This window comes from Phyllobates terribilis, unplaced genomic scaffold (assembly GCF_046119375.1).
Source record: "Phyllobates terribilis strain yellow unplaced genomic scaffold, ASM4611937v1 Scaffold_9__5_contigs__length_417890890, whole genome shotgun sequence".
In the NCBI taxonomy this organism is placed as follows: domain Eukaryota; kingdom Metazoa; phylum Chordata; class Amphibia; order Anura; family Dendrobatidae; genus Phyllobates; species Phyllobates terribilis.
The window spans coordinates 392,070,075-392,083,938 of record NW_027362769.1 but is presented as its reverse complement, the minus strand read 5'-3'; the positions used below and the strand labels follow the sequence as shown (position 1 = coordinate 392,083,938).

General features: G+C 50.3%; 1 protein-coding gene across 4 annotated transcripts in view; it reads left to right on the top strand.

Annotated features, from left to right (window-relative positions):
* LOC141162524 (calcium-binding protein 5-like) overlaps positions 1–12,568 on the top strand; it is a 49,390-nt gene extending 36,822 nt beyond the window's left edge. The window contains exons 1-8 of one of the 4 annotated variants that reach the window (XM_073648709.1): positions 10,064–10,187; positions 10,397–10,419; positions 10,721–10,867; positions 11,224–11,254; positions 11,370–11,513; positions 11,658–11,764; positions 12,170–12,317; positions 12,400–12,568. In XM_073648709.1, the coding sequence (XP_073504810.1) occupies positions 10,097–10,187; positions 10,397–10,419; positions 10,721–10,867; positions 11,224–11,254; positions 11,370–11,513; positions 11,658–11,764; positions 12,170–12,317; positions 12,400–12,425 (717 nt within the window). In that variant the 5' untranslated portion in view covers positions 10,064–10,096 and the 3' untranslated portion in view covers positions 12,426–12,568. Of the gene's footprint in view, positions 1–10,059; positions 10,188–10,396; positions 10,420–10,720; positions 10,868–11,223; positions 11,255–11,369; positions 11,514–11,654; positions 11,765–12,169; positions 12,318–12,399 lie in introns of those variants that run through there. The other 3 variants (XM_073648708.1, XM_073648712.1, XM_073648710.1) reach the window with 3 other exon arrangements.
* The last annotated feature ends 1,296 nt before the right edge of the window (positions 12,569–13,864 follow it).

Genomic DNA, 13,864 nt, shown 5'->3' with positions numbered 1-13,864 from the left:
AGTCCGGCCGCTCCCCCCCTCCCATGTGCGTTGCAGCTAGTCCGGCCGCTCCCCCCCCCCCCATGTGCGATGCAGCTAGTCCGGCCGCTCCCCCCCCCATGTGCGATGCAGCTAGTCCGGCCGCTCCCCCCCCATGTGCAATGCAGCTAATCCGGACGCTCCCCCCCCATGTGCAATGCAGCTAGTCCGGCCGCTCCCCCACCCCATGTGCGATGCAGCTAGTCCGGCTGCCCCCCCCCCATGTGCGATGCAGCTAGTCTGGCCGCTCCCCCCCCCATGTGCGATGCAGCTAGTCCGGCCGCTTCCCCCCCCCATGTGCGATGCACCTAGTCCGGCCGCTCCCCCCCCATGTGCGATGCAGCTAGTCCGGATGCTCCCCCCCCCATTTGCGATGCATCTAGTCCCCCCCCATTTGCGATGCATCTAGTCTACCCGCTCCCCCCCCATGTGCGATGCAGCTAGTACGGCCGCTCCCCCCATGTGCGATGCAGCTAGTCCGGCCGCTCCCCCCCCATGTGCGATGCAGCTAGTCCGGCCCCCCCCATGTGCGATGCAGCTAGTCCGGCCGCTCCCCCCCCCCATGTGCGATGCAGCTAGTCCAGCCACTCCCCCCCCTCATGTGCGATGCAGCTAGTCCGGCCCCCCCCCCTCCATGTGCGATGCAGCTAGTCCGGCCGCCCCCCCCCCCATGTGCGATGCAGCTAGTCCGGACGCCCCCCCCATTTGCGATGCAGCTAGTCCCCCCCCCCCATTTGCGATGCATCTAGTCTACCCGCTCCCCCCCATGTGCGATACACCTAGTCCGGCCGCTCCCCCCCCCATGTGCGATGCAGCTAGTCCGGCCGCTCCCCACCCCATATGTGCGATGCAGCTAGTCCGGCCGCTCCCCCCCTCCCATGTGCGTTGCAGCTAGTCCGGCCGCTCCCCCCCCCCATGTGCGATGCAGCTAGTCCGGCCGCTCCCCCCCCCCCATGTGCGATGCAACTAGTCCGGCCGCTCCCCCCCCATGTGCAATGCAGCTAATCCGGACGCTCCCCCCCCATGTGCAGTGCAGCTAGTCCGGCCGCTCCACCACCCCATGTGCGATGCAGCTAGTCCGGCTGCCCCCCCCCCATGTGCGATGCAGCTAGTCTGGCCGCTCCCCCCCCCATGTGCGATGCAGCTAGTCCGGCCGCTTCCCCCCCCCATGTGCGATGCACCTAGTCCGGCCGCTCCCCCCCCATGTGCGATGCAGCTAGTCCGGATGCTCCCCCCCCCATTTGCGATGCATCTAGTCCCCCCCATTTGCGATGCATCTAGTCTACCCGCTCCCCCCCATGTGCGATGCAGCTAATCCGGCCGTTCCCCCCCCCATGTGCGATGCAGCTAGTCCGGCCGCTCCCCCCCCCCGCATGCGTGATGCAGCTAGTCCGGCCGCCCCCCCCCCCATGTGCGATGCAGCCAGTCCGGCCGCTCCCCCCCCCCATGTGCGATGCAGCTAGTCCGGCCACTCCCTCCCCCCCATGTGCGATGCAGCTAGTCCGGCCGCTCCCCCCCCATGTGCGATGCAGCTAGTCCGGCCGCTCCCCCCCTCCATGTGCGATGCAGCTAGTCCGGCCGCTCCCCCCCCATGTGCGATGCAGCTAGTCCGGCCGCTCCCCCCCTCCATGTGCGATGCTGCTAGTCCGGCCGCTCCCCCCCCATGTGTGATGCAGCTAGTCCGGCCGCTCCCCCCATGTGCGATGCAGCTAGTCCGGACGCTCCCCCCCCCATGTGCAATGCAGCTAGTCCGGACGCTCCCCCCCCATGTGCAATGCAGCTAGTCCGGCCGCTCCCCCCCCATGTGCAATGCAGCTAGTCCGGCCGCTCCCCCCCCATGTGCAATGCAGCTAGTCCGGCCGTTCCCCCTTATGTGCGATGCAGCTAGTCCGGCCGCTCCCCCCCCCATGTGCGATGCAGCTAGTCCGGCCCCCCCCCATGTGCGATGCAGCTAGTCCGGCCGCTCCCCCCCCCATGTGCGATGCAGCTTGTCCGGCCGCTCCCCCCCCCCATGTGCGATGCAGCTAGTCCAGCCGCTCCCCCCCCATGTGCGATGCAGCTAGTCCGGCCCCCCCCCCCTCCATGTGCGATGCAGCTAGTCCGGCCGCTCCCCCCCCCATGTGCGATGCAGCTAGTCCGGACGCCCCCCCCATTTGCAATGCAGCTAGTCCCCCCCCCATTTGCGATGCATCTAGTCTACCCGCTCCCCCCCATGTGCGATGCACCTAGTCCGGCCGCTCCCCCCCCCCATGTGCGATGCAGCTAGTCCGGCCGCTCCCCACCCCATATGTGCGATGCAGCTAGTCCGGCCGCTCCCCCCCCCCCATGTGCGATGCAGCTAGTCCGGCCGCTCCACCCCCCCCATGTGCGATGCAGCTAGTCCGGCCACTCCCCCCCCCCCCCATGTGCGATGCAGCTAGTCCGGCCGCTCCCCCCCCATGTGCGATGCAGCTAGTCCAGCCGCTCCCCCCCCATGTGCGATGCAGCTAGTCCGGCCACTCCCACCCCCCCATGTGCGATGCAGCTAGTCTGGCCCCCCCCATGTGCGATGCAGCTAGTCCGGCCGCTCCCCCCGCCATGTGCGATGCAGCTAGTCCGGCCGCTCCCCCCCCATGTGCGATGCAGCTAGTCCGGCCGCTCCCCCCCCCATGTGCAATGCAGCTAGTCCGGCCGCTCCCCCACCCCCATGTGCGATGCAGCTAGTCCGGCCGCTCCCCCCCCCATGTGCGATGCAGCTAGTCTGGCCGTTCCCCCCCCTCCCCATGTGCGATGCAGCCAGTCCGGACGCGCTACCCCCCCATTTGCGATGCAGCTAGTCCGGCCGCTCCCCCCCCATGTGCGATGCAGCTAGTCCGGCCGCTCCCCCCCCCCCATGTGCGGTGCAGCTAGTCCGGCCGCTCCCCCCCCCCATGTGCGATGCTGCTAGTTCGGCCCCTCCCCCCCATGTGCAATGCAGCTATTCCGGCCGCTCTCCCCCCCCCCATGTGCCATGCAGCTAGTCCGGCCGCTCCCCCCCCATGTGCGATGCAGCCAGTCCGAACGCTCCCTCCCCCCCCCCATTTGCGATACAGCTAGTCCGGCCGCTCCCCCCCCCATGTGCGATGCAGCTAGTCCGGCCCCCCCCCATGTGCAATGCAGCTAATCCGGTCGCTCTCCCCCCCCCCTCCCCCATGTGCGATGCAGCTAGTTCGGCCGCTCCCCCATATGTGCGATGCGGCTAGTCTGGCCGTTCCCCCCTGTACGCGATGTGGCTAGTCCGGCCCTCCCCCCCCACTTTATGCGATGTGGCTAGTCCAGCCGCTCCCTCCCCCCTGTATGCGATGTGGCTAGTCCGGCCGTCCCTACCCCGTATGCGATGCGGCTCGTCCGGCCATCCCCCCCCCCTTCCCCCTGTATGCGATGTGGCTAGTCCGGCTGTCCCCCTCCACCCCCCTTGTATGCGATGCGGCTAGTCCAGCCGCCCCCCCCCTGTATGCGATGTACCTAGTCCAGCCGCTCCCCCCCCCCCACATGTGCGATGCAGCTAGTCCGGCCGTTCCCCCATATCCGATGTGTGCAATGCGGCTAGTCAGGCCGCCCCCCCATATGCGATGCGGCTAGTCCGGCCGTTCCCCCATATCTGATGCAGCTAGTCCGGCCGTCCCGTCCCCCTATATGCGATGAGGCTAGTCCAGCCGTTCCCCCCTCGCATGCGATGCGGCTAGTTTTAGTTTGGCCGCCCCCCCCCCTTACTGGTCTGCGATGCGGCTGGTCCGGCCGTTCCCCCCTGTATGCGATGCGGCTAGTCCAGCCGTCCCCGTCCCCCCCCCCTCCCCTGTATGCTATGCGGCTAGTCCGGCCGTCCCCCCCCCCCTTCCCCCTGTATGCGATGCGGCTAGTCCGGCCGTCCCCCCCACCCCCCTGTATGCGATGCGACTAGTCCGGCCGTCCCCCCCCCATCCCCTGTATGCGATGTGGCTAGTCTGGCCGTTCCTCCCCCACCCCCATATGCGATGCGGCTAGTCTGGCCCCCCCCCACTTCCCCCTGTATGCGATGCGGCTAGGCTAGTCCGGCCGTTTTCCCCAGTATGTGGATTGATTAGCCCAGGCACTTCCTGATATGTGACTAGTCTGGGTGGTCACCGGTGTGCAGCGCAGCTCGTCCGGGCGTTCCCTGGTAAATGATGGAAAGCGATGGCCTTGCATCTATTAACCGACCTGTACGTGATATTGCAATTAACTTGAATGGTGCCACCATTACTTCCCAGCAGCACGCTCGCTGTCTTGGGGTCATATTTGACACAGAACTTTCCTTTACTCCCTGTATCCTATCACTTGTGTCACCTGCATCTTAAAAACATCTCCAGAATCCGACCTTTTCTCACCTTAAAACTGAAAAAACTCTTACTGTCGCTCTTATTCATTCTCGTCTGGACTACTACAACTCTACTGATCGGTCTCTCTCTATCCAACCTTTCTCCTCTCCAATCTGTCCTGAATGCGGCAGCCACAGTCGTGTTTCTGTCCAGCTGCTACACCGATGCTTTTACCCTGTGCTGTCGTTGCACTGGTTATCCATCCACTACAGAATACAATACCAACTTATCTTTGTTACTCACAAAGCTCTCCACAGTTCTGCACCACCCTTCATCTCATCCTCATCTCTGTGTACCACCTTACCTGTGCTCTCCGCTCCGCAACTGATTTAAGCCTAACATCCTCCACAGTCTGAACCTCAAGACTTCTCTTGTGCTGTGCCAGTTTTCTGGAATGCTCTACCCAGACGATCGGACTAATACCTAGCACCCACATTTTTAAGCGTGCTCTAAAACCACCTCACTTAACTCTTCCCTGTTTCTAATTTTTCCTTATTCTGGTCCCTTCTATCATCTGTGTCCACCTCCTCCATGCACCCAATAGCACTTGGTGACTGTACTTAGATCCTGATGATGGCTCATGCAGCATTATGTGAAATGCCCTATTATACTGATGGCGGAACAGTACATTACAGAAGACTACCTATTGTGTCACCCTATTTCCTTATAGATTGTAGCTTGTGAGCAGCAGGACCCTCGCTCCTGTAACTGGTGATCTTTATTGCTGCGGAATATGTTGTAGAGATCAGGCCAGTTTGCAGATTTCAAGTCAATCGATCATCTGTGATTTTTGCTGGAAAAACAAGTCTGAGCAATCGAGACCCAATTGATCTAAACAAAAAGAATTTGGGCTACGTTTTACAGTTGTGCCCTGCACATAAAGCGGTAAGATTCCCAGTGGTCTTGAGAACGGGCCTCTTCATGCTAACACCCCCACCCACCACCTCCAGTTATTCTCTATGGGACTGCGTTTTTGGAACAAACTCTTAGGGCGCAGACAGATGGCCATATTTCGCGTGCGAGGATCTCTTTGCAATCCTTGGACTGGCTGTCGACTCTCCTGACCTGAGCGTGACAGCTGCATAGAAATACATCACGCTCTGGTCAGGAGAGTTGCCGGCCAGTCCATGCACTGCGATGCGATCCTCGCACGAGAACTATGACGTCTGTTTGCGTCCTATAAATGTAAAGAAAAGACTGACCGTCACTTTTTTTAGAACTGCTTCACATCTACTGTATGTTGCATAGAGTCAACCAACTTGTGGCACCGGTCACCTGTTATTCCAGCCCAGGATGCTTTGACTACATCCCACAATTTTTTGGCATTGTTGGCTTTGCCTCAGAATTGGCATTTTTGATGTCACCTGTCAAGAATTCCCCCAGCGACCACATCGGGGAGATCATGCAATATCTCTCCATGCCGTCACTATGTCACAGATTTCGTCTGGAATCACGAGCTCACGATCCAGACTACTGACTTCTTAGGTATTGGCAAGCGACCAGTGAGCGTATGGCGTCACACCTCTGGGCTCCAAAGCATGGAATACGTGTTTATGTCCTCCGTACGGTCACTGTCAGCTTCACGATAGCCCGATTATTAATATTCTCTGCCACCACCGGCCGAGTTTGAAATATAATACAGGCCTGGCTGGATGTATATGGCTTCGGGGAGGGAACGATTACAGGACAAAAGAAACAGAACTATTAAATTTTATATTTAATCCAAAAGGGAGGCAGTGTTTAGGAAAAATATATATACAAGGATGTTACAAAGGAGACACTAAAATACATAAGCAGTTACACAAAACAGGATAAAAGGAGAAACTTACACTATAAAGATCGCTGCGACGATTCAATATAGGTGGAGGGGAGACGCTCCACTTACTTTTATTGAACAGGGTCCCCTGCTATGACAGACATATACTCCAGACAAAGAACACGGCTCTAGTCCTAACAATCTATTTTATGCTGAAGGGAGAGACCCCCCTGTGATGTCATCACAGGGAGTGGGCTCCACCCTTCAGATTTGTATTAAAACCTGTTTTTTGGGATAGCTCATTGCGCGTTGATTCCAGAAGCCCAAAAGTGATATATTTTCTATGATGATTTTACCTTCATTTAGAGACCACACATCACATAGTTGCAGTCTGCTGTTATGGTGTTTTTGCGCTACAGCTCTACCATACACACTGGCAGGTAATATGCATATTGCTCCTTAGCTGATTCTGCCACTAAAAATATAGGTCCTGTTATTGTTGGACGCATATTTCGTTTCGGAGTCGAAGTGTCTGGAGATTTTAACAGTGGGACTTTGCGGGGTCTTCTTGCTTAGAGATTAGCGTCACACAGGCGTCTTCTAACTGTCACAGGTAATTGAGATTGCCAGAGCCTTTGCCATTCTGGCTATTCTTCCATCCATTGAATGGTAGTCTTCTGTTTTCTTCCACGTCTCTCTGTTTTTTCTTTCCATTTTAAAGCATTGGAGATCATTATAGCTGAACAGCCGATCATTGTCTGCACTGCTTTATAAGTTTTACCCTCTACAATCAACTTTTTAATCAAACTACGCTGTTCTTCTGAACAATGTCTGGAATGACCCATATTTCTCAGGCTTTCAATGAGAAATGCATGTACAACATGTGCTGGCTTCACCCTTACATAAGGGCCACCTGATTCACAGCTGTTTCTTCACAGAATGATTGACCTCACTGATTGATCTCCACACTGATATTATATTGAACATATCCCCGTACAATTAATTATTCACATACACAGAGTCAAAAATCTCCAGATCATGAATGCAGAGTCTGGTGGTTTTCTTAGAATCTACTGCACCAACTGATAAATTGTTTGATATGTGGTGATATAATTTATACCAACAACAGTGATTAATCTGTTTAGTCATATTGGACTGCTATTATTTTGAACACTACTGTATCTCTATACATAACTGATGTGGAAACCTGCATTGAAAGTTTTAGGAGATGCTCACTCAAAAGGTTTCACGTTTGCCAGTTTTGATCAAATCAGGGAGTTGATCGACTGGAGACAAGAGCACACAACCAATTCTGTTTGTGTACAAGGCTTGTCTGCTCTCAGATGTCCACTCACAAGTCATTATTACAACCAAAGGGATAAGGAAAAAGGGAATAGCTTTATATTACCTAAGGAGGAAAATACTTTAATTGGGAATAACAAAGTCGTAAATTATGGAAACTGCTGCAGATGTCCTTGAAACTAAACTAGCTCTGTCCAATTAACTATACTTTTAAAAACAAAAGGAAAGCTTAACACAAAGACGCCTCTATATAAGATACAACGCCTTGTGTTATCGCTTTTATGAATATCAATTATAAAGCTAATATTAAAATACAAAATTATCAAAGATATATGAATTGTCTAAATTAATAAAGCAAAGTGTAAATATTTACCATAACAATAACTAACAAAGCTGCACTATGTAGTGTTCTAGCATGTAAACATGAAATATATGAAGCTTGAATTGCATTACTTCTCTAGATAATAGGAAACAATTAAGTTACTTGGCGCATAATTTGGCAGCCAACAACAAGGCGATCTTCTTTAGCTGGGGACCTGTCAAATGTGAATCCTCTCCTGACCTGAGCGTGACGGCTGCATACAAATACATCACACTGTCACGCTCAGGTCAGGAGAGGTGCTGGGCCAGTCCGTGCACTGCGATGGAATCCTTGCACGAGAACTATGACCGTCTATATGCGTCCTCTGCTGCAAACGTGTCGGTGCCAGAGACCACCAGACTTTTTTTAGAGGTCTTGTGGATTTCAGGTCTTGATGGGACACAGGTGTTTTGTCTGCACAAGGGGGAACCTACTCAATAATAGTCAAGTAGGTTTATTTTTATGGCTGATCCGTCTATGTTCATAGTGACTTCAGCAGAATAGCGAGTGCAGCTCTGGAGTATAATACAGGATATTAGGGATCCATAAGAAATAAGTAATATTAATGTAGGTGAACACAACACTAAACCTGAGTTGTCTACAGGACCCTCCGCAATGTCTTTAGATATTGGATTTATTGCAATGATGGCGTCTCACAGATACCGGGTCATTCACGCCTAATTGCAGGTCAGGGAGACCCCATTAATTCTGCCGTCAGTTCGGCTCTTAAGCCTGAGATTTGAGCGCCTGATTTGTGATAAATTAACTAGAGCAAGGTTGTTTGTCCAGGCTCCGGCGTCCTGATAATCGGGTTGACCGAGTTATTATATTAAGCTGTGAATATTCGTCGGCTTATGTTTGAGGTGCCAGTTTTATCATCCGTGAGGATCTGGTTGCCCATCTGTCACTTCCACTATTTTCCCATAACCCTCCATCCTCCACCACCTCTGCCAATTTGCTTGTAGACTTCACGAAAGATAAGTGTCCTAATAGCCACAAGAAACTCATAAGCTTCTTTCTCACATCCTAAGCAGAGCACAGTCTTGCAGTCAATGCGGTATAAGCAAATAGTCATAGGTTGAATCATTGGCATCTAGACCGCCATTCCCCAAGCCAACCATCCCATGGGGTGAAGAGTGACCGCATCAGGATGGGGAATCATATGGGGCACCGCGCTCAGTACATTCATGTGGAGGGAGCTCCAAAAGTAAGTATGACCTCTTCTTTATAGACACCCGAAATCTCCTTCAAATGACCTTCTGAGCACCCACATGCCTCGAGAGTTGACCTTGACCTAGATGCTCTCCATGGGGCTACCCAAACTTGTCTCTTACTCTACTTCTACTATTTTTTCACCGGTCTGCCTGAATTTTCTCAGTTCTATATTACATGTTTGTAACTTTTTTTCAACGAAGAGAACTATTCTCGAGAGAACCATGGAAAACCTGCCACAATATAGTTTTCACACAGTACAATGATGGATTCACGCACTTGTACAGCAGCGGATGGGACGACTAGAAGAGAGCTCTCAGATTTATCCAGCAGAAGGCAGCAGCCACCTTGCAGATTGTCCTTGTCCGGAGAACAGACTTTCCCTGACTGATCTTGATCCTGACTTTGCCTGATTGTAGGGCTTTGTAGACTAATCTTCAGGACTATTAGTTTGCATTCAGTCTGTTCACATATTTATTGCACCGACATATTCTGCAGCGTTGTACAGGGATCGTCATCGCTGACGTTTGCCCTTGTCCTAGTCGGTCCTCTCTCGTTCTGTTTTTTTGGTATGTGGGAGGAAACCATCACAAACACTGTGACGGTGTAAACTTCATAGGTTGGATTTGAAGCCAGGACTGCAGTGGAAACCATGAGGCCATCTCTCTTTACAGATGTTGTAAAACACTTCTTATTATTCAGGCTTTCTATGGGATAGCGAATACGACAAAAATGCTTCATTCCCTCTATTTTCCGCGAAGTTGGGCTCCCTATTTGCAACAAGAAACGAGGGAAGAGGCTGATTGTATTCAACAGTCCCACAATCTGATGGATGATTTCTGTACATCGTAAAGATTTACCCTTTTAAGAACATGAATACCTACGGGATATCCAATAATCATATGATGTGGTTGGAAACATTTACGTGAAGTCTTATAGTCACCGGCCGATATGGATTGATACTGGAGACCCAGTCGTATCTTCTGCGTCCAGAGTTGATAGAGCAGATGTCTGAAGGGGGGGAGGGGAGACTATTAATAAAACAGATGTTGTGAGGAGCCATGTGACATAATCTGCATTATCCTCTCTCGGATGATCTCTGATACCCGCACATTCAGTCGCGCACAATCTTTCATCGTCTCGGCTGCCACCTTCTTATTTCATTGCATCGTCTTTATTTTAGGTTTGTGTCCTTTTTCATCCTCTCGTCTTCCTCTTCTTCTTGTCGGTTCACCTTTTTAATTAGTCGTGACCCTTCTTCAGTCCCTGATTCCAAACCTGTTTCCTCCTCTTATCTGGTTTTAGTCCATTGTTCCTTCGGAATCAGATATATTATAGTTTCTGATTTCTTTCTGTCGGCCCTGTTTTTTGTTTTTTCCATTTATCGGGAAGAAGTGTCACGCTTCTACAAAAAGGTGGGTGTCTGATCGTACGACAGATGTGAGATCGATAAGAAAAAAAAAGATCTAAGATTAACCTTGTAGATCGAAATATGAGTTCTCGAGATATATGGGATGTGACGTCTCTAGAGATAGCAGAGATTTCAGATAGAAAGAAGATCTCGTAAAGATGAGAGAAGTGGATGTCAAGTTCGTGAGAGATCCGACAGATTTGAGATTGCTAGAGATGAGATTGATGGATCTATATAATACATACATGATATTTTATTTGGTTTATGGCACATATCTGATGGGTCACCTCTCGTCGTATCACCAGGCGGTGGGAGCGGTGTCTCGGTTCCGTCGAAAGCTTACAGTATCGGACCTGGAGTTGACATTACCAGTTATTACGCTTGGCTCGGGCATGCAGGGGCTCGGTCCAGCCTGTATCTTTCTACGTAAGGGCATCGCCGAGAAACAAGTGGTAAGTACACAACTAAATCGTCAGGAATAGACAGACCTCACACATGAGCCGCATCTATTATGTTTTAGACGTTAGCGGAGCTGAATGCGTCACGTAACTTTGTTTTTTTTATTGTGCTAACATTACATGATGTTATATTTGTTTTCTATGATTTTTTTTTTTAATTATTTCTTTTTATTTCATTGTATTTATTGGAGTTTAATTTAAAGCCTAATTTTTATTTCTGGTTAGAAATGTTAACAACGTTATATATATATATATATATATATATATATATATATATATTTTTTTTTCGGGGTCAATACTCCCCTCAAACATCTCCTGCTTTTATCCCTTCTCTTTTTTTTTTTTTTTAGTACCGTGAACTGGGAACGGATGAGATTGAAGGTAAGAGTGAAATAATGGCGGAATTGGAGAATCAATGACCTTGTGATTAGCAGCTATATGCTTTATACATGGGGTTTACTAATCAGTAATTCTTAGACTTTTTAATTCCTTGTAGAATTACGTGACGCCTTTTTGGAGTTTGACAAGGACAGGGATGGCTTCATCACCTGCAAAGACCTGGGAAACCTGATGAGGATCATGGGATACATGCCTACCGAGATGGAGCTTATAGAACTGTCTCAGCAGATCAACATGAACCGTGAGTATCCCAGGCTGGGAAACTTATAGCTATCTCCTCCATGGTATCAGCGAAGAGAGGAGGAGATAATTAAAGGAGTAGTCTGGTCCCCCTCTCCTTCCTCCATGTTATTTTGCCATCACCAGCCCTTTTTGTCTCCAGTAGGAGGTCGTGTTGACTTCCAGGACTTTGTGGACCTGATGACTCCAAAACTCCTGGAGGAGACAGCTGGGATGATCGGAGTGAAGGAACTGAGGGATGCCTTTAAAGAGGTGAGAGGCTCAAACGTGGATGATGAGATGATGACTTTCAAGTAATATGGCCTCGTAGACTCCTGTATGAGAACAGGACTGGTGATCATATTAGAACACAGCTATCGTCTATCTCCATCAGTCCCATAGTTAATGACGAGAGGACTGGTGCACATAATCAACCATCACTCTTAAATAGGGCACCACAAACCCCATTCCTGGGAGGTCCCAGCAATTGGACCCCAGTTTTCAGCAACGTATCCATCCATTTTAACCGTTTAGGCCTCGGATAAAGGGATAACACGGTGGCCCCGTATATGAGAGCCGGTACAGGAAAAAAAACTCAAAACAACCAATCGTATTCCTCCTTACTTTTTATCATTGATCTAATTGGGTAAATACCCTCATATTGTAATATGTTCACAGTTCGACGCTAACGGTGATGGCGAAATCACATTAGATGAACTTCAGCAGGCCATGCAAAGGCTTCTGGGAGAGAAACTGACCAATAACGAAATTGCCGACGTCGTCCGGGAAGCTGACTTAAATGGGGATGGGACGGTGGATTTTGAAGGTAGGAGGAGGTCTCTAATACCCCCGTCCCTCATACCTCACCTCCCGCCTTATTCGCCTCACTTTCCTCCTGTCTCTCGCAGAGTTTGTTCGGATGATGTCGCGTTGAAATCGTTCCCGAGAAGATCGTGGACAACCCGATATTGTCTTACCCTCACAATGCCATATAATTTACGACGCCTCACAAGCCTCCGTGTCTAATATTTGGCTGTAGCTGTTCGTAGGCGACCCCGTGGTGTTATGTATAAGATCTACTCCCTTCACCATTACTGTGAATAAACTTTATTCTGCTTTTGTAACTTGTACCTATGCCGTGTTTAATTATCCTATGACAATGTGTGAATGAATGAGGGTGTTTTTAGAATTTTTGATTTTTTTGGGACTGGGATGTAGAGCTGGGGGTGTACTGTGCGTATGTAATACATTTAGTGGATGAATTGGTTCCAGACAGTGAATAGGAGCCTTAGACTGGACGATCACATGAGATACTGAGTGATATTAATATGCTTGATGAACATTATTACAAAACGCTGTAATTATCTATTGCCTTCTATTGAGCAAGGAATCTAGGAGTGAGCTGAGCTGGAGCTTCACAACGACCTCCTGGGTAGCACTGTCAGGATCGAGCAGATTGAACTCCAGATTACGTAGTCTGTTTCAGAGGAGACTCGATGGGCGAAAGTTCTTGATGTCTCCACCATGTAATATCCAACTTGTCAGAGAACCCTCCTGTGGGTCCAGTTCCTGACATAAGAATGAGGCCCAGCCTCCACAGTCTGTGGTGATCTAGTAGACAAAATGTGGTTCCTGGTGATCTAGTGGATAATTTGCTGTCTCTGGTGATCTAGGGGACAATAGAATGATATAATATGATAATGGAAAATAGACGTTTTCTGTCGATCTACTACGTGATGTCAATGGTAACTACTAGAGATGAGCAGATCTTTTGAAAATCAAATTCGTCAGCTTCATCGAATATTCCCCAAAAATTAGAATTGCAATACTGTAAAGCCTCTAATTGCCCCGAAAATACATGTACAACCCTCTGGGGTCTCCAAGGACAATATTGAATCCCCTTTTGAGCTCTTTGAATGCTAAACAAGAAACAAAAAAACAAGTCTTATGAATGTCTAAGTGACCTCAACCTATCTGGCTAGGGGAAACAGATAGTAACCAAAAACATTATTTGGATAACGTGTACGAGTCTCATATTGGACTAATATTACAGCAAGAAAGTGTGAAAAATAAAAAATCTGACTTGTCCGTCTCACAAGCCAGGAAATGCACTTTCTGTGACACACAAGCCTTGGTTTCAAGATTTTTGTTTAGTAGCAAAATTATGGCAGGAGTTAAATTGTCTTCCTTGTTTGCAATGCGTGAAGAATTAAAGAAAAATGTGAAGTTGCTGTTACTTAAAGGAGTCGGCCACTACTTTTTATGATTGCCCCTAAGTGTTTTTCTAATTACCTCCTGCTGTCCTTCTTGCCTGTGAGCGGCGCTATCACTGGGCTCTCTCACAGGCGTCACGTGACCCCCGGCTGCAGCTGA